Source organism: Esox lucius, chromosome 14 (genome assembly GCF_011004845.1).
Source record: "Esox lucius isolate fEsoLuc1 chromosome 14, fEsoLuc1.pri, whole genome shotgun sequence".
NCBI classification, from domain to species: Eukaryota; Metazoa; Chordata; class Actinopteri; order Esociformes; family Esocidae; genus Esox; species Esox lucius.
In genome coordinates, this window is record NC_047582.1 from 31,488,167 (window position 1) to 31,508,121 (window position 19,955).

The 19,955-nt window shown below is 46.9% G+C and overlaps 1 protein-coding gene across 3 annotated transcripts in view; it reads right to left on the bottom strand.

Moving 5' to 3' along the window:
• kif26aa (kinesin family member 26Aa) overlaps positions 1–19,955 on the bottom strand; it is a 100,750-nt gene that overhangs the window by 27,044 nt on the left and 53,751 nt on the right. For 2 of the 3 annotated variants that reach the window (XM_020053710.3, XM_020053709.3), the window contains one exon: positions 5,703–5,892. In XM_020053710.3, coding sequence (XP_019909269.3) covers positions 5,703–5,892 — 190 coding nt within the window. Of the gene's footprint in view, positions 1–5,702; positions 5,893–12,374; positions 12,900–19,955 lie in introns of those variants that run through there. The other variant, XM_020053711.3, reaches the window with a different exon arrangement.

Below are 19,955 nucleotides of genomic sequence, written 5' to 3' on the forward strand. Positions count from 1 at the left end.
ACATCAGGGCCATGACTGCAGGTGTGCGGTAGAGTGCTATCATGTAGTCGAGGACTTCATCGCCTTATATAATGTTTCAAATTTTGCTCCCCTCACATTTTCACAATATCAATTCACCATCAGGTACTTGTTTTATCGCAGAAACTCTCAGCAGGCACGAAAACACTGAAAATTTGTTTTCTGTTGTCACACTGCTCACTCAACCAGAATGTATTTGCCAGAATTAGCACACCCAGAAGTGGAGAACCACAAATGCACTCACAACGTAGAGGCTCGTCTCCAGAGCAACTTCCAATTAGCCACTGTAGTCGCCTGACCCACCACAAGTAGGCGCTAGAGTGTAAAACAAGGCAATCCTGTGGAACTTCACACGCTCCACTCGCATTTCTCCTTTTTTTACATCCTGCCCAGGATTTCCAACTCAGCCAGTGGATTGTACTGCATTAATACTTTAACAGCAGTTGTTTCATTAGGGCAATAGCATTAAACTCACTAAAACCAGTGTGTCTTAATGAACCCATTGATTTATTTGGATTGCAGCAAATGCTAACCACACATTTACAGTGTTTGCATTAAAGCCCCTCTGTAGTTTGTCTGCATTTTCCATCTCCCCAATTAAGAAATCAAATTAATCAATTAACATGTCACTCAACAACAACCAACACAATGCTATCCGTCACTCAATTATGCACCATTATTTTAACAAACCCCAATTCATTTGAAAACGCTAACACAGGTCAATACTTTCAAATCAGTGCCTTTCACCATGACACTAAGCCTCTTAGATTATTTTTGGCTTGGCGTGTGTGGGCGCAGGTTCATTGTGGTTGGCTGACTCAAGTAGGTAGTTTTCCATTCTGCCTTTGTCCATGAAGTGGACCCATTACCGTCCACAGTCAGATGGCTACTCTTTCAAACACATCACCCATATACCCTGCAAGCTCCAGACAGCAGGCAGACGGGGGAAAAGATTGAGGAGCTAAATTTGATTTGAACATAAAACCACCATGGAGACACTAGTGGTTTTCCCCACGCATTTCAAAAAGCGCCGATAGGTTCCGTATCCGAGTTTATTTGATTTGGAAAATTTGAGGGAAAGAGGAGAGAAAGAGAGAGAGAGAGATGAAGAGAGCATGCCACGTCTCCACCATACGGTCCAACGTCACCCCAACATGAGGTTCGCCCAACAATGCCGTTGCACAATGAAAAAGAAAGACAGAGAGAGAGAGAGAGTGAAAGATATGATAGAGAAAGTGAGAAAGAGACAGAAAAAGAGAGAGACAGAGTTAATTCATTTTTAGAACCACTGGGGTCCACTTGTTTCAGTGTAACTACAAACAGCCTGAACGTTTACAACCACAGCATGCAGATAAACAACTCAATCCCCAATAAACAACGCAGGGTCCCTGTGTCGGGGACTGAATTACAATGGCCTTCTTTCACACATAATGCAGAATCGAGCGGGCAGGTAGCCCGCATTTCCCCACTGAAATCTTACCAGTGCATCTAAACACAAAGTCGTGGCTTCCTATTTCCCACGGGTGTCAGGGTTAGGCGGCTCGCCAAACGGGCCCCTGCGCTGGGGATGTTCGTGTGTGCACTGCAACGAGTCTGGTTGGTACTCCGCAAAGCCACGTTTACGTGAGACGACCTCTGCAGTCCAAGAGCATGCTGTCTTTGTTAATCCATTGGCCTTGGAATAGGGAACCAATTGTTTTATCCAATAGCATGGCAGCTTTAGATTAGATTATTTGAAAGCGTCCCAATAGATGCTGTTTTGGTTATCAGCTGAAACACATAGCATTGATTTGGAATCTGCTGGGCACCACAATCTATTCCTTTTTCCTGTTTCTCTTACTCAAACCTTACTCATCCCTTGCTCAACCCTTACTCATCCCTTGCTCAACCCTCACTCATTCCTGTCTTTCTTTACATGCGCTCATCTCATGGCTCAGTGGTTTGTTTTCAAACCGTTCATTGGACTCCCAGTTGGTTCACAATAATGTTCGCAGCTCTGAACTAGCTCATCTGTTTGCCCTCTATGACTTTGATGATGATGATGATAAATTGACAAGTTGAGTCAGAGGTACTAACTATGGAATATAGTATATATGATATGAAATGGCTGGATTGTCTTACGTACACACCTCGCTCCATCACTAAACACCTAAATTAAACATCTCCCTGTCCAAAACAAATTCTCAAAGCCCTAACTATTTACACCTGCCCGGGAAATAACCATGTAAACCAATAAAAATGACAATGGTCTGTGACACACTTTCCCGGGAAGGAATAACAATCTTTCGCCGATGGGCCAAAAACTGCAAAGCAGCAAAACTTCATCTGTATTAAAGTTAGCGCCATGGCCTCGACACTTTCCAAGCTCATTGGGCCTCATTAAAAAGCGGTTTTATTTCCTCTGCTTCGCTGTTGCAGAGCTCATTAACAGTTCTGCAGCCGAGCACCCCAGACGTACGATTAGCGAATTCCAAAAGTTTAAGTGGAACTCCTGACAACAGCATTCTCAAAGAAAAGACGCCAAACACACGTTGGTATGTGATAACACAGAGATGATCACAATGGTACAAGACGCTCAGCTATTCTCAAGTTAGCCCTCATGCAGACATACAGCAGAGCAGAAATGAGGAGATACTAAAGAGACATAATTTCATCCATTGCAGTGAGGAGTGACGGCTGATGTGGCCTCTTTGTCTTCAACTGCCTGTGCACTCGCATGAACTTGTCTTGATTTGCCAGGCGGATGTGGCACAAAACCATTGTGATGTAAGGGAACATTCATATAAAAATCCACAGCTGATAAATGCTGGTGAACTCGGGAAAGAAGACAATCCTTGAATCCTTTGCAGTGCTTTGGTTTTTATCTGTGACAGAAACAAAAGCACTGAAACCAAATTGGCTCATGAGTCTTGTTACCAGTAAAGCCAACTAGAGTATCTCTCTGAAATAATGGTGCGAAGTGTTGCATATAGAGTAGAAATAATATCCCAATGTGTACCTGTATAGATTTTTCCTCCATCACTATTACAGTCCCAATCAGGGTCTGCCAGTTACTTTCAAGACTTGAAGACGTAAATCCAAAGGGCAATTACCTGGTGATAGTCTGTACAGTAACCCACTACAGTTTCACCGTGTGAGAGTTTCACTGGGCTACGGAAAGTGGTCAGGTCCTCGGACACTAGTCTGATTTAGAAAAGCATCCAATCATTGGCAGCTAATTTAATACTTCCAAAACATTAGTGAAATGGTTAACCAGCGTGGCTGAATCAAATCTGAACGGACAGGAGACTGGAATGAGGCACTGTGGGTGAGTGTGAGTGCGTGTGTGTGTGTGTGTGTGTGCGAGTCAGTCACCCATTCCAGTCCCAAGCAGCTTTTGGGAGTACATCCATGGACTCCCAGGGAGTGACCAGGCCTTCAGGAGCAGAACCTCAAGCAGCCCACTGGCCCAGTGGGCCCACGGACAGAAACCCACCGAGCCTTTCAGCAAAATGTACAGCATTCACAATGAGAACATAAAATGTAGGCCTTTTAAGTAAAGAGACATCGATATTAACCTGTTAGATATGTACGTTTTAATTGTGAATTCTTGTGAATAGACGGAACAAAAATACACAGATCCGTATTTCACTCCAAGTTGTGCTTTTGTTCATTCCAGCTACTGACTTAGGTAAAATGTTACAGATAGAGTATGGGAATATACAGCACAATTAAAGTTGTCCTAGAAGACTGTACTGTCCTAGAAGACTGTATTTTCCTAGACAACCATATTGTTGTCCTAGAAAACTGTCCATATAGTCTGGAACTGTTGTCAGTCTACATGCTTTTGTCCACGTGGTCCTCCACTGTCTGGCCAGGGAGGGAGGGTGTATATCAGGACCAGTGTCTAATCCACTTCAGGATAATCACTTCACGCTGTGTAATCTCCACTGAGCAGCACGGACCCACTGCTGAATCTGACAATGATCTCTGACGGACACTCATTTGATCCGCTGCCAAGTCGAAGACCGAACCCAGTATTTGTGAAGGACGAGATGTGTGTGTGTGTGTGTGTGTGGGCGATGGGGATGGGGGGCATTACGTAACGTGTGGCTAGTCTCCGAAACATCCCTGTGAAGTTTTTTTAACAGAAAAGCACAAGTAGCGGTACTTTGAGGTGAAGAATCGATATGCAATGAATCGACAGGCGACCCTCCTGCTGGCAGGACCTGACGCGGAGGGGCTGACTAAGACGATGCAGACAGGAAAATGCATAGGATGGGACAACAGGCCTCTCCATCGTGTTCCTGACGCTGTGGTAGTGTGTCAACGACTTGAAGGTGAGACACCAACAGATGGGGAGTGGAAAAACAGCAGCTTGCGCTGTCAGCAGAGATGAAAATTTATGGCTTCCAGTGAGAAAGACTTGACACTGGAAGCCATATGAAGATGTCGTTGTTTGCAGACTCGTCCGGACTGGTTGTCATCCAGAAGTGAATTTAGTTAAATCAAAATCATACACGAAGATGCGTCCGTGCATAAGTTTGGCCGTTATAAAACAGTGCATGTGTTCTGAGACTTATTTTGTGTTAATGGATTAATTTGTGGATTTAGCTGCTTGGATTCAGAAACCGTTGTTTTTAGCAATGTCATTTTTGGCAAATGACAAAAAGTGAATATATCTTCACGAAAATTGGAATTAATTAATCTACTGACGATGATCACATTTCCCAAAAGAATCTCTCCCAAACAAAATGTTTATTGTTCCCTCCTCGGCCCAGGGCCTCTCATGGCATTGATTTGTGCAGATTGAAACAAAAATACTTTCCTTCTCATACATAGACCCTCATTCTGTGAGTGGAATGTTCTCCACCAAGATGATCCCTCCAAATGTTCTGAACTCCACAACTCTAACCCTTCTCCCTTTCATACTGAAATGGCCTCCCACTCCAACAGTCTGTCAATCGATGCGTGAGAGGAATGCACCATGGCAGAAAGGGAAGTGAGATTCATGGAATGCCAAAGGCCTGGGAATCGGCGAGACCACTCCCGCACATGAGCCCACAGCTGAGACGTTATCATTAGCATTTTAGGACAGACCAGTGTGACATCAGCATAACATATGAGAATGTAGGCTTCAGCTAAGAATCATTAGTCTGACCGCGCCCACCCTATAATGTAACATCCTAAAATGGCCCCCCTGAGAATTCAGTGACATTTACTCCAAATGATCAAATTAGCTGTACATACTACATTAACCATGAATATGTCGTGTAAGCTTTAGAATATGTAGTATTAGCATAAACCACGATTAACAAGCTAAATATACCCCCTACCGTTCTCATCATAAATCCTGTGCTTTCATTCTGTGTTCAATCATGTTCTAAAAGCCCCACATATGATCTCTTCACATTCTCTTTTGTTTGTTGTTTGTCCCTTGAAACAGTGTCATAAGGGCTCTCACCCATAGCAGACAGGGAGTCAAGTGTTGAGAGGATGGACGCAAAATACTCAGCTTTTTTAAAAGGCTGTTTTCATATGAAACAAAACGGATTCGATTGCTGGATGAAAACCACGTAACCACACACACACACACATGCTGATTGGCCAGTTTCCAGGGGTACTGAAAGTGCCAGTTCCCCTCGATGCTCTGTGAATATGTCATGACCCTGGACGCAGAGCCCACGGCCAAAAGAATCACTCGCCTTTCCCATCCCCGGGCTGTCCTTGACCTTTGACCTGGCCCGAAGGAGGCATGGTGGCACGGCCGGAGGTGACAGCTGCAGGGCGCCGCTGAAGCCGCCCGTGTAAACCAGAGGCTCCGCGGGCTCCGGCGGGGACGGGGGCTGCTGGGGTTTCTTCCTCTTGGACGACAGGCTGAGCTTCTGGGCGGCCCTGTGGAGATGAAATCCACATTTCTGAACATTACCATGATAACCGCCAGTCACACGTTGTTATACAGTGTATACATTATCGACATTATGCAGTATGTGTTTCATTATTGTGTTTTTATGGGTCTGTTGGATTATAAATATTACTCCCATCTGCTGTGCTGGCTTTTATTTCTGCCTGGCCCCCTGGAATAATGGAGATAACAGAGCTGTGCACCACTAACTACTAACCACTAATTACTAACCACTAACCTCTAACTACTAACTAACCAAGTTGTAGGGGAGTTAGGAGGGTCCAGTTGTTCTCTGTAACCAGAAATCTCCCTGACTCATTTTATATGAGGATGACTGGATTTATGCAATTTCAGGTAGGTTGAGCAGGTTTAGCTTTTTAGGCTGTGGGCTTACCTCAAAAACAGTACTGCACAGTGTAGTTTACTCTCAGTCATGCATTTAAAAAAAATAAAAAAAGTTTAAAGCTTAGGCAACATGGAAAATGCTTTGCCCAGCAAAACATTATTTGGGTAAGAATTAACAGATATTAACTTCTAAAAGTATATTTTCTCCAGGCAATTACTTTAACGCATGAAAAAGCTAACCCTTGATACCAGAAGGCTTTAGAGCTCTATTGGACAGGGACATAATAGTTCTGAGGCTTGGTCCAGCAAACAGACTGGTATCGACCGGCTGTCTGGAATCCAAGGGTGTTATTTTGTCATCTCATCTGTAATTAAGTACAACTTGGTCCACATAAGTAATGGCTCAAGCACCTGAAAAGACAATCCATTAGAGTCACTCTTATTGGCAGACAGGGACGGGTACACACGTATACACGCATAATGATGGTGTGAGTAACATTCACACACACACACACACACACACACACACACACACACACACATGCCAAAGGGGTCATAGGGGAATGTCCTAACCTCCCTTCAGCTGTCACTGAACACTTTGCCCTGGCCTGCCTTCAAACAGCCAGGCTACTTTTCCGCCGTCAGCAAGACATCTGCCTCATGTCACCACTCTCTCTCTCTCTCTCCCTCTCCCCCTCTCCCCCACTCATGTTTTTGTTCTCTCCCACCATGCACAAATCTACATTGTGAGTCTCCTCCAGCTCACCCCTGTCTTGGTCTCTCTCGTTTTTTTTCTCTCTCCTTTCCTCTTTTTGTTTCATTCTGTCTTTCTTTCTCAACCAGCTCTAATCTACCTTCAAGCCTCCTCCACCTTTACTCCATCTCCTCCGCTGAAATGTCTCCCCCAGGTCTCCCTGGGCTGAGGTGCCCTCCTGCCTCGGGTCTGTATGAATAGGCGGATCTCAACTCGCTAAGGCTAAACGTTTCATTCCCACCGCACAGCAAAAACCCTTAAGTGGTACCAACGAGAACACGTGACCCACTGCTCTGCATTCAGAGAGCGAAGGGATCAGTGGTACTACACTTCCTTGAGTAGTAAGGTAGTAAAATATTAATGCATTAAGGAATTAAGCTAGTAAAGTAGTAAAGTATTACCCTAGTAAAGGTGTAAGGTATCAAGGGAGTAAGGAATGAAGGGAGTAATGTATTAAGGGAGTAATATATTAAGGGAGTAAAATAGTAAGGTATTAATGTACTATTAAGGTAGTAAAGTACCAAAGTGTTAAGGTAGTAACGTAATAAGATATTAATGTATTAAGGTAGTAAAGTAATAAGATATTAAGGTATACATTTAATAGAGTAGTAAGGTATTAAGGTAGTAAAGTAGTAAAGTAGTAAGGTATTAATGTATAAATATTTTAAGGTAGCAAAGTTGTATGGTATTCATGTATTGAGGTATTAAGCTACGGTAGTAAAGCAGGCTAGTAAGGTATTCATGTATTAAGGTAGCAGAGTAGTAAGGTATTCATGTATTAAGGTAGCAGAGTAGTAAGGTATTCATGTATTAAGGTAGTAGAGTAGTAAGGTATTCATGTATTAAGGTAGCAGAGTAGTAAGGTATTCATGTATTAAGGTAGCAGACTAGTAAGGTATTCATGTATTAAGGTAGCAGACTAGTAAGGTATTCATGTATTAAGGTAGCAGACTAGTAAGGTATTCATGTATTAAGGTAGCAGAGTAGTAAGGTATTCTTGTATTAAGGTAGCAGAGTAGTAATGTATTAAGGTAGCAGAGTAGTAAGGTATTCATGTATTAAGGTAGCAGAGTAGTAAGGTATTTGGGTAGTAAGGTATTAAGGTTTTAGGGTGTTAAAATAGTAAGGGAGTAATGATTGTAAGGTACAGTATTAAGGTGGTAAAGTATATAGGTAATAATTTATTAAGGTAGTAAAGGAGTGAGGTGGTAAGGGAGTAAGGGATTTAGGGATTAAGGGAGTAAGGGATTAAGGGATTAGGGGAGTAAGTGATTAAGGGAGTAAGTGATTTAGGGAGCAAGTGATTAAGGGAGTAAGGGAGAAAGTGGTTAAGGGAGTAAGTGATTAAGGGAGTAAGTGATTAAGGGATTAAGGGAGTAAGGGAGCAAGTGATTAAGGGAGTAAGTGATTAAGGGAGTAAGTGATTAAGGGATTAAGGGAGTAAGGGAGCAAGTGATTAAGGGAGTAAGGGAGCAAGTGATTAAAGGAGTAAGTGATTAAGGGAGAGTTCCCAGAAAGAAAAGTCAAAGTCTTGAGATCACGTGAGTTAACCTATGCAGAGTTTATTGTGCAATTGTATTGTTGTAAACCTTGATCCAGATCAAAAGCCTTCACAGATCGCAGCACATCTTGACCAGTGTGTTTAGTGCGTGAAAATAGCAGAGGTGCAAGAAGACAAATTGCCAGGCTCCACCCTTGACCGCTGAGTCAGGAATGAAATATACAAGTTCCCAGGTTACGGCCCACACACCTCCGTCACTTCAGACATTACTTTAATTGTTGCAACTGATGATTGCAAGCAAATGCCAGTAAATACCAGGTAGTTACGGAAAGAATATCCTGTGAGAAAGTCTTAGGGTGAAAACACAAAGGTGTAAGGAATCTGCCTGAAAGAGGAGTAGGACAGAGTGTGTGAGAGGATTATACATAGAGAGGAAGTGAGAACACGAAAAAGATGGAAAGATGCAGAAAGCGAGGGAGACGTCAGTAAAACATGTTTTGTGGAACAGCGCAATTTTAACAAAATGTTATTCGCCGTGAATGGAATAGAGAGAGAGAGAGAGAGAGAGAGATGGTTCTGTCTGGGTCTGTCCTGGCAGGGGGTGGATGTGAAACAGGCCCGGGCTCATTAAGACACTGTGCTCCCAGCGCTTCTCAACTCTTCCTCCTCATTTCCCTCACATATCCCCGTCTCCATCACTTTCTGTCCAATCACTTCCCTCTCTTCCATTCTGTCTGTCTGCTTCAACCACATCACCAGAGCACAGTCAGGGACACACAATGTAATTACAGCCTCCATGAAGGACACAGGCAGAGGGGCCTCCGGGAATTGCCTCTCTGTGCGGTGTGTGGTGTGTGTGTGTGGCTTTCAGGTGCAGCGCACATGCATGTTTGTGCGCGGTGTGTAGGTGTGTCAGGGTGTGCTTGAAAGCCTACAGACGCGGACGGTGGAGACAGGAAGAGGGCGTGCGTGAGCGTGTGAGCGTGTGAGCGTGTGAGTGTGTGCCCGCAACTGGGGCTGATGGGTGCATTTTTGGTGTGTGTGAGGGAGAAACAGAACGATCAGGACCCACTGAGGGAGGGGAGGTCGCGTCCGCGTGGGTGAGCGTGCGCGCGCGCGTGTGTGCTCCAGACAGAAAGCTCCGCCCCCTCGGAGACCATGGAGACAGTACAGTTGTGGAGACATAACTCACCGGCGCCAAACACATCCTGAGGGACCTGGCTGCAGGTGACACAGGACGTGTCACAAAGGGCACCCTAACCCTACACAGTGGAGCACTATACACTTGGGCCTGTTGAGAACATCAGGGTTCCGTTTCGGACACAATATCACTGGAAATAAAGACAGTCTCTTTGTACAGCAGGTCTTTTCTGAAGCCTGCCGAGGATTTTGAATTGGATGCGTCGTCGTATTTGGGGAGCGAGAGTGTGACATTTACATTTGCAGTTCATTATATTTGCAGTGTTTGTTTAGGGCAGACATAGAGGGGAGGGAGGGAGGGGGAGGGAGAGGGAGGGAGGAAGATGGAGGGAGGGAGGGAGGGGGTGGGAGGGAGGGAGGAAGATGGAGGGAGGGAGGGAGGGAGGGGGAGGGAGGGAGATGGAGAGGGAGAGCAAGCAGGGATACAGATATATGAAGAGGGTGGTATGAGACCAAGTGAGGGAGAGAGAGAGAGCAATCAGGGATATATGGGGGGGGGGGGCAGTAGAAAGAGCCAGAATAGTGTGGGGGGGGGGTGGAGGAAAATCCACACACAACATCCACCTTTGAAGACAAAGCCCCTGTCTCAGTCACCTTGACTGCCTATGAAAGGTGCCCTCCCCCTCCCACACCCTGGAGCCCGCTACAACAAAGCCCCCCACCTCCAGCCAATGACACTCCAGAAGACAAGACACGCCCACACTAGACTACCTGTTTTTACTTCATTTACATTTCAAACATACTTCTTAGCACATTTTCTCCATTCCATAGTTTCGCCACTTGCAACTGTATCACAGCCCTCTCTCATCCAAAACAATTCCCAACGGAACCCGAGTTGAAGACCGTGGCTAGCTTGCCTACTAGGCACCTGTGCCAAGCTGTTCTACTGACTTCCCCCACACTGCTCCTCACACCAGAAAATCAACACGAGTGAGGGCACGCTCACTCGCCGGGCAAACCTTAGACACAACCCGAGGTCCCTGCTGACGATTCCTCATCGCTTCCTGGGCGATGTTAGCCAACGCCTCACCCCAGGGACTTGCCAGTTAATTCTCAACTAGTGGCGCAATCGAGGCTCAAACCTAGACCACGGCGGTCTGCTTGGTGCAAGAGTGGCTTAGATTGCGGTGCCACATGGGAGGCCTATCTGTTTAGGAGTGGGCCACAGAGCGTTACATTCAGATTGAATTACACTGTGTTTTCCAGAATTGTCTCACTTTGTTCATACTTTATTTGAAAAAAAAATGTAATTATCTTCATTACAATTTGTTTTGGAGGTGCTGTGATTGTTACCATGGTACCCAGTAAGGTGTTAGACATGATATTAAAAAAGTGTTACACATAGTTATTTTTTATATGCCTCGCTGAGTGTTACCACCTCAATGATAAATACACACGATGCAGAATATGCCGGTTTCTCTGTTGTGTGGAATAGAGAATCATGTCTGCTTTGCTTGTTACGGAGCTTGAGCCAGACTGTGGGTTGTATCAGAGGCCCAACCAGTTCCTTAGAGGACAATGACTCAGCCATTACGATCACCACCTGCCCCCACACCTGTGAGATCACACCATCCTCCAGCCGCTATGACCACCACCTGCCCCCACCCCTGTGAGATCACACCATCCTCCAGCCGCTACGATCACCACCTGCCCCCACCCCTGTGAGATCACACCATCCTCCAGCCGCTACGATCACCACCTGCCCCCACCCCTGTGAGATCACACCATCCTCCAGCCGCTACGATCACCACCTGCCCCCACCCCTGTGAGATCACACCATCCTCCAGCCGCTATGACCACCACTTGCCCCCACCCCTGTGAAATCACCCCATCCTCTAGCCACTACAATCACCACCTGCCCCCACCCACGAGATCACACCATCCTCCAGGCACTGCAATCACCACCTGCCGCCACTCGTGTGAAATCATACCCCTAGTCCAAACCTAAACCATCTGTGGAGAAAATGCCAAGCTGACCCAAGACCAACGACCAGAGGTAACTGAGGTGTTCTCATGGGCTAATCAGTCTCAGCTCCAGGTTCTGTCTATGTGGGCTAATCAGTCTCAGCTACCGGTTCTGTCTATGTGGGCTTGGGTCCAGAGAGGAGGTCTGCTGTCACAATGGCGCGTTGCACAATTTTAAATGCAAAACTGGCTAGAGGATGAAAACCACTTGTGCCCATCTCCGTTACAGGCATTATCTACACCCCAGCTGCATTGGCACAGCGTATGGCACGAGGGAGGGGCAGCACAGGTCTGGTTACAGCAGGACACGCCCACCTGTTCTACCCGTTTTCCTGCTGACCTAAATCAGCACGTGCTGGTGGTAAACAGCGCAGTCAGCGGAGTACAGGCGGATGGAATGCTTTGAAGGGGGTAAAGGTTAAGAGTATGACCCCCCTTTACCATCACCCATAGAGGGTCAGGGTGTCAGAAAAGTGACCCCGTCAGCGATAAGCACGACAGGACAGGCATCGGCCAGGGAGCGCGTCTCAGAGTTTTTCTTTTTTTTTTTTTGTGTAGGCTGAGGCAACATCACACGTAATGGAACGCAAAAACGTGCAATTAATTGAGTAATACATTTCGAATTTCCCACAACGCTACAACGCGCCGTCATGAAGCCAGCAATATGAGGACGGAAATAGCATAGACAATAAACACACTGTACTCACAGCTCTCTCCAATCCATTATCTGTTCTGAGTTCCTAGCCACAAATCGCAGACGTGATGAGACCTGCGCTCGCCCATACTCATACCGGTATTGAGCCGGCGTATTCCATAGTCCCGGCAGGAAAGCGCGTAGAGGTGGAGATAGTTTTTAACGAGGGGGGAGGTGGGGTCGGTCAGGGTGTCCGTGATCCTCTGCGCTCTCAGAGGTCAAAGAAGGGGCTGGTCCGATTGGCCAGACACACTAACGCTCAGGGTTCCACTCGACTACGCTCTGAACGTTGAGGGAGCTGGAACGGGGGGAGGCGCACCGCAACATGTGTCAACAGCGGCCAAGGTGGCGGGGAGTACGGCGGTCCCGGTAAACGGCGAAGGGGAACAGGGAGTTTGCCAAAGTTTCCGCTGATACGGGAGAGTGTGGAGTGGGGACCGGTGCAACGTTCAGGTGGACCATTTTTTGTCACCACTTTCCTTTGCCGCCGCAGTCGAAGGACGCAGAACCCCCCCCAGGCACCGACACGCAGAGCTCAGGCCGGCAGAACCCCCCCCAGGCACTGACACGCAGAGCTCAGGCCGGCAGAACCCCCCCCAGGCACTGACACGCAGAGCTCAGGCCGGCAGAACCCCCCCCAGGCACTGAAACGCAGCCCAGGAAGTAAACGTGCCTCCTTTTAGTTCTCTCCTGTCTTACAAACTGTATGGGTTTGTGTTTCTGTCACCACAGCTCCGCGGTCAAACATCTTGCCTCTCCCGTTTCCAATCTGCCTCATCTCCTCTTCAATCCTCTGTCCTTCTGTGCCAACACCTCTCCTCTCTTCTTTTTCTCCTCCTCACTTTGATCCCTTCGGCCACGTGTAAACTCCCAGCATGTGCCTTCTAAGAGCCCGATCTCACAATCACGACTGTCCTCCCCCTCTGGTTCCATCCAGGCACTCCTGCCTGCCTTCTTTCAACCCCTCATACACTAACTGCCGACACCCTCCTCCTCGTATCCTCCCGTCTCCCCAAACTCTCTCTCCTGCCACCTCTCTCTACCTTTCTCTGGCGAACCTTCAGTCTCTCTTCACCTCCGCAGTGCTCTCCCGCCGCGCCGCGCCGTTCCGCTCCCCTCTCTCCACTCTCTCCCCACAGCCAGGCACTGGGAGACGGCGGCGCAACTCCAGGACTGGGATGAAGGGAAAAGAGAGGGAAAAAAAAAACCCAGAGAAAAACCACTAGGAGGTGGGGAAAGAGTAAATTCCTGTTCTCCCTGTTGCTGGGAAACACTGGCAGGAGTCCAAGCGTCCCTCCCTCTGTCTGTCTCTCTTAGCAGTCTTTCCCTCCCTCAGTCTGACTCTCTCTCTCTCACCTATTCCCACCCTCTTTCTCTCCCTCGCTTCCCCTCTTCAGTCCATCCCCTTTACACCCCTCCCCTTCGTAGTGTCACTACACAGCTGCTGTGCAAACTGCTGGTGATCGGCTACGTGCTCCTCACACACACACACACACACACACACAGACACACAGAGACAGAGGGACAGACACATGGAAACCGACAGACCCACAGACACACTGAATCATGAATACTTTATAAGATGAGAGGAGCCCCCTCTTCCGATAGTGCCGGACTTCAAAGAGATTTGGTTAGTGCGCGTTTTGGTTGTGCGTGCGTGTATGCTATTGACTGTGTGAAGTGTGTGTGTGTGTGCGCCAGCGCGCGCGCGCGCGCGTGTGTGTGTGTGTATTGTTCATATACGTATTTGAATATGAGTGCTCACTTGAATTACACTTTTGCTGATGGGCGAGTGACTGAGTGCATTATATCTTTCACTGTACACTGTACCGTTTCCAGAGGCGGAAAGACCATTCACTGAAATAAAACAGCAGATCAACAAGAGGACGCTAAGAAATGAACTTAGGTGCCGAGAGGCCAGAAACAGTTAATCAAGGGTTTCGAATGAGATGGAAAGACGGCGATAAGCGGAGGCAGAGGTTAAATCCAGACGGGATGGATAAATTGGTTTGGATGACGGCTTATAAAGATAAATCAATGGTCTTAGAAAGACCTAACAATAGCACCAGACAGACAGTCTGGGTGTTTCAGGGTGTTTCGGGACACTAATATCCACACAGGCTGATAAATCAATGTGTCTCTAGATCCTTAGCCTGGTTCTTTAGGAGAAGTGGAAGACCTGAACTGTATCTCAAACTAGGAAGAGGGCACTGTGCAAGACAAACAGGGACGTCATATATTCAGTTATACGCCCACCAAAAAGGGAACAGAAACTCAAAGTGGTTGCCCAGGGTAGCACAGTGGACTAAGCCAGGGCACAGGTACAGCTGCTGTGCAGGTTCAAATCCCACCCTCTGCACTTTCAGCAAAAGCTCTCCCCTCTGTGTATCACCCCTTTCGTGTCCCACAACACATAAAAATGCGTGGAAAAAGAAGACCAATTAAATAACATTCAGTGGCCCAGGACAGAATGGCTCAACACTGTCCCAAGAAGGGCAAGGGCTTTGTTTCCTGGTCGTGCTCTACTAACTCCTTGTGGCGGGTCAAGTGCCTGTGAGCTCAGTCTCGGTTGTTGGCCAGGAATTGCGTTCCCCTTCAGTGCGCGTGCCGGCGGGAACTTCTGGGGTGAGTGAGCGGTGGGGTGTGAAACAGCATGGCTTGTGGAGCTGCTGTGATGAGATGCCACAAAACTGAGAAAAACAATGCCAAAAATATAGAATTACTGTTTATGCTATTTTTACTTGGAAAAAAATTACAGAAGTTCCCAAAGCAAGCCTTCGCTTTATTTTCAACTAGTATTTCATAGTTTAAGTAGTTTACATTTAAGATGTATAGCAGGTCTTCTTATCCCGAGCAACAGCCCTGACCACAGCAATAAGCTGAAACAACCATTGCTGTGGAATTCATCACCAGATTTCACAATCCCCCATCAGACGTTGCTAATTACCTTTCCACATTCTTCTTGCAAACAACAAATGACACTGCTTTACTGACACTCCCTCTCACATGTTGTCACCTCAACCAAGCACCAGTTGGATTAGTCAACTTCAGACTGACTGTTTCCGTTTCAGACCACACACCTCTAACAGCTCCTCCAATGACAGACGACGATCTAAACAGATACGCTGCTCGTTAAGGATTTGGTGGCAATGTGTACTTGCAATGTAACTGAACTATAGTTATCTATATAAATTCAATGTGAACAGAGCGCTTGACTTCACCTGAAAGCCAAATGCAATATTTAAATAAAGGGGTGTTTGCCCTGAAGTGGTTTTCTGGCTCGGAGCTGCGGCCTATATAGAATTTCCAGAAAATACAGCCTCCATCGAAAATTCCCTAAGACTAAACAGCACTGAAGGATTACCTTGTGGTAATTTTGGGTGGCTTATGTCCTCAAGAGAAATGGTGTTTCAAGTCAGAGATAATGCACTATGGCATCATTTGAAATACATTTCCAAAAGAAACGGAGAGGATGTTTTGATGACCGAGTCTGATGTGAGTCTGATGTGAGTCTGATGAGAGAAAAGAGCACTTATGACATCAGTCAAATCAGTGGAGACCATTCTGGTCTTACCATTGTATGGAATCGCATGAGAAATGTGCAAATCCACAAATTACATCAACTAAATTACATCTTCTAAATATATGGAGCAATGTCTTCATTAATTTCAATTTCTTCCATTGCTGAAAGTTTATAGCTAATATTAGAAAAAAAGCTATGCAGATCTTTGACCTCTAGCTTTGCTCTCCTTTTCACTGGCAGGGGAGCAGTTCCCCAAGGAGAGGGTTTCGGATCTGCAAAATCCAGATCAGCCAGCTCACTTTTCCTGCCTGAAACTCATATAGTGTGTCTTGCGTTCCAGACTCACACAAGCCCACGCCGACTGACTGGCTGATGTATGTTGCGTGACACACAGACTGTGATAGATGTCCAACAGCTAGCCAGAGACTGGGAGGGCGACTTGAAATAACCCAGATGACACTCTGAAGGCACGGGTTTCTCAAGTCTTAGGTTTCTGGCAGATGTGCTATAGAAGCTGCCTGAATGATCTAGTCAGAATCACCGTCATTCACTAAATATTTGGTGTGCTGGCACCGCTTGTGGTAGGGAACAGGGAACAGACTACACCACGGGGGCAGGCGACAACAAAATCGACACATATGTATACGCCAATATGCTAATTTGTCAGTATATTGCGTGAAGGAATATCAGTGGTAAAATAATTTTTCCACATTGTAGGAAAATAGCGAGAAAAACATACAGTAACCAAACCTTCTTGCTCAGGGACACAAATGCAGGGATTTTCACCTTTGTCGAGGATTAGAACCAGCTACATTTTATTTTCCTGTCCCACTGCTCTCGGCCCCTTTGGGCCCCAGCAGCACGCCATTTTAAAGCGAATTTGAAGAATACAGGTGGTTTTAAAACCTTACCAAAAATCAACACGCACCTCTGATGAGGTCGAGGTTGGTCTTCTGCATTAGGGTTCCGCGATACGAAAAATAAAATCCCAGAACGTCCCCCTCCCCATGAGGATGTAGGTCCTATAAAACAGTGCTTCCTGTGGAACTAGCAGATTGACCTCTGAGCCGTAACGCCATCATCCACAGGAAGTAGGTCATAAATCAGGGGTGAACCGTTGGTGTGGACTTGGTTGGTGACTGTGACACTCAGGTTGCCTCCACCCATCGCATTCCCCCCCCTAAAATCATTCTGGCCTTTAATGAACCCCCCCCCCCCCCCCACCGTTTCCTGAGATCCGTCAAACACATCCAGACGGCTGGCCTAAACCTGTCTGAAAGCAGTGAGAGGTGTGTGGTCTGAATGACAGATTCCACATGTCTCCCCCCAGCTGACAGGATAGAAAGTCATTGAGATAGCAAGTCTCCAACAAGAGACAGATGCAGTGGTTTAGCTGAATTATGCAGGGTCTGATGGAATCGCTCCTTCATGTCCCCACTTTTGATTCCAACTTAAACTGAATATGAAATTAACTCATTCCACAAGCTATTCCCTTTTCACGGAGAAAGCCATGGAAAATTAATATTTCCTTTATCTGGGATTATATGTACTTCCCCTATTTCCTTTATCAGGGGAATTAATTAATGCGAAAGACGTGGGCTAGGAAATAAAATGGCGCGGCCTCCTCTTTCCGTCTCTTCAAGATCACTTCCATTCTGTCCTTCGTCCTCTATGTTCCGTGTAGCGTGAACGGCACACTGCAACTAATGCATACGATATCAGATGCCGGGGGCGGGGGGGGGGGGGGGGGAGATGGGGGTTGGTTGACTTGTGACTTTGCCGCCAGGGGGCACGTCACTGATAATTGCGAGAGAAGACCCGGCGGCTTAACCGAAAAAACACCGTGATATCACTTAGGGCCTCCCGCCGGGCGTCCGGCGCACCTGACAAGCCCAAAACGCCGCCGCTGCTTGGCCCCCTGCTCAGGCCTTTGTCCTGATTCCTGGCGACAGCTGCTTTCACGTGTCGCGTGTCGTTCGGCCTCCTCAGGATTTTAAATTAAAGCTAATGTTCCCGGGGCCCGGGGGACAGGAGGGGGACAGCAGGAGGGGTGGGGGGTTCTTTGGTTGCGCCGGTCAATGCATCCATTAACGGCCTTGTGTCAAAGCTCTCACCCCCGCGGCGTGGTTTCATGTCTGGGCTTGCCGGGGTGAGGGGGGGGGGGGGGGTTAGGGGGGGTTGGTGCTGGCGGGGGTTGACAACATTACGTGATTCTCCGAGAGCGAAGCGTGATGTCAACAGTTGGACCGTTCCCAGGGCTGCCGTGACAACGACTGTGATGAAGCGGGCCCCGTTGTCCTCCGCTCTGTCCGGCGTCAGGAAATGTGATCCTTGTCGTATGTTGGGCGTCAGCCTCCTATTCATCAGCGAGACCACCCCGCCGTTCCCGTGGCTGCGGTGTGAGCCAGGAAAACGGCGCAGGCGGTGGGATCAAACCAGCAATTGACTAACCCTCCTTTCACTGCTACGACTTGCACAGTAAAGTGATCCATTCAAAATGCAGCGAGATACCGTGCGACCAGCGTGCGGGTTACATTAGCTGCGAGACTCATTGGGGGGGGGGGGGGGGGGGTGATAATCCTGACACTTTGGAGCCATCTGACGTGACGGGCGTGTCTGTCTTCTGCCTGTCAGCCTTCTTTGACATTGCATTGTTGCTCGTCTTCCCACGACACTGACATGAGCATCAGTGTCACTGTAGCCTTGTTTGTTTTTTTTATGCTGCTCGCCCCTTGAATAGAGGTTAAAATGCTGAGGCATTTTAAAAATGAAAAGCAGGTAATCTCTGGTGATCTTATTAGCATTCATCTGTGACAGTGTGAAGTGTGAAATGAGAAAAGGCAAGGATTAGTTGGATATCACGCGAGGAACATGGAGAAATGGGGGGGGGGAAATTAAGGAGAGGGAGGGTAGGCGTGTTTGTGTGTGTGTGTGTTTGTGTGAGTGCGTGTGTGAGTGTGTGATAGAGAGTGGAATAAAGAGAAAGAGGACGAAGAGCAGAACGGGTACTCTATGGTATCCTGAAGGTAGAGTTCAACTCTCATCCAAGAATGTCACATAAATGAGAGGGAGATAGAGTGAAGAAGAGGAAGACAAAGAAAGAGAGCAAGAGTGAGGAAGAGCAAGAGAGTGAAAGAGTGAGGAAGGGTGAGAGAAAGACACAGAGGGTAAAAACGGAATTGAAAATCCAGAAAAAAAATGAGACAACAGAAAGGCTGAGAGAGGGGAAGAAGGAAATCTGAATGTATGCGAAAGAAAGGGATAGCAGGGAAAAACAGGTAGACAGAGGGAGAAAATGGCCAGATTGAAAGAATAGAGGCAGGAGGGAGACAATTTCTGGCTTGCAGCCAACCGAAAGCTCACTGAATTAAGGCAAATTATTTTCAAACTAACATGATTGCCAAAACCGCTGGCCTCGCTGGCTCAATGCTTTAAACTCCCAGGGTGAAAGCTCTTTGCCGGTATAGAATAAATGAAGCAGTTGGAGCCTAAACGGGGGACATTTTAATTTGAATAGTATAAAAACGAACATAGGAATACAGTTATTACAATATGCCAGCAAGCAATGGGGAATGTTTCCAATTATTTCCAGCTCAATCTAAATTCTGCCATGAAGCTCTGATGAAAAATGTTTTAATGCATGCCAGTGGATGTCTAGGTTACAGAACTGATCTGGGACCAGATTAAAGTCATCCTGGTAATTTGATTAGAGGCTGGTGCACAGATCTGAGATGCACAGATGTAAAACCGATATGGGACCAGTTTAAAGCACACTCAGGTCATTTGATAAGACTTAATTGCACATCACACTGCCCTCGCCCACCTGGACAAGGAATAACTACCTGTGAGAATGTTTTTTTATTAACTACCGATCAACACCATTATACCCTCCAGGCTCATCACTAAGCTCAGGACCCCGGGAAAGGCACACCTCCCCGTGCAACTGGATCGTAGACTTCTTGACAAACCACCCACCCACTTTGAGCTTGTAGGTATGAATTTCACACCTGTTGTTATAACGATGCATGTGGAAAAGATATTTTGATTAAATCAACACTTTATTTCCCCTGA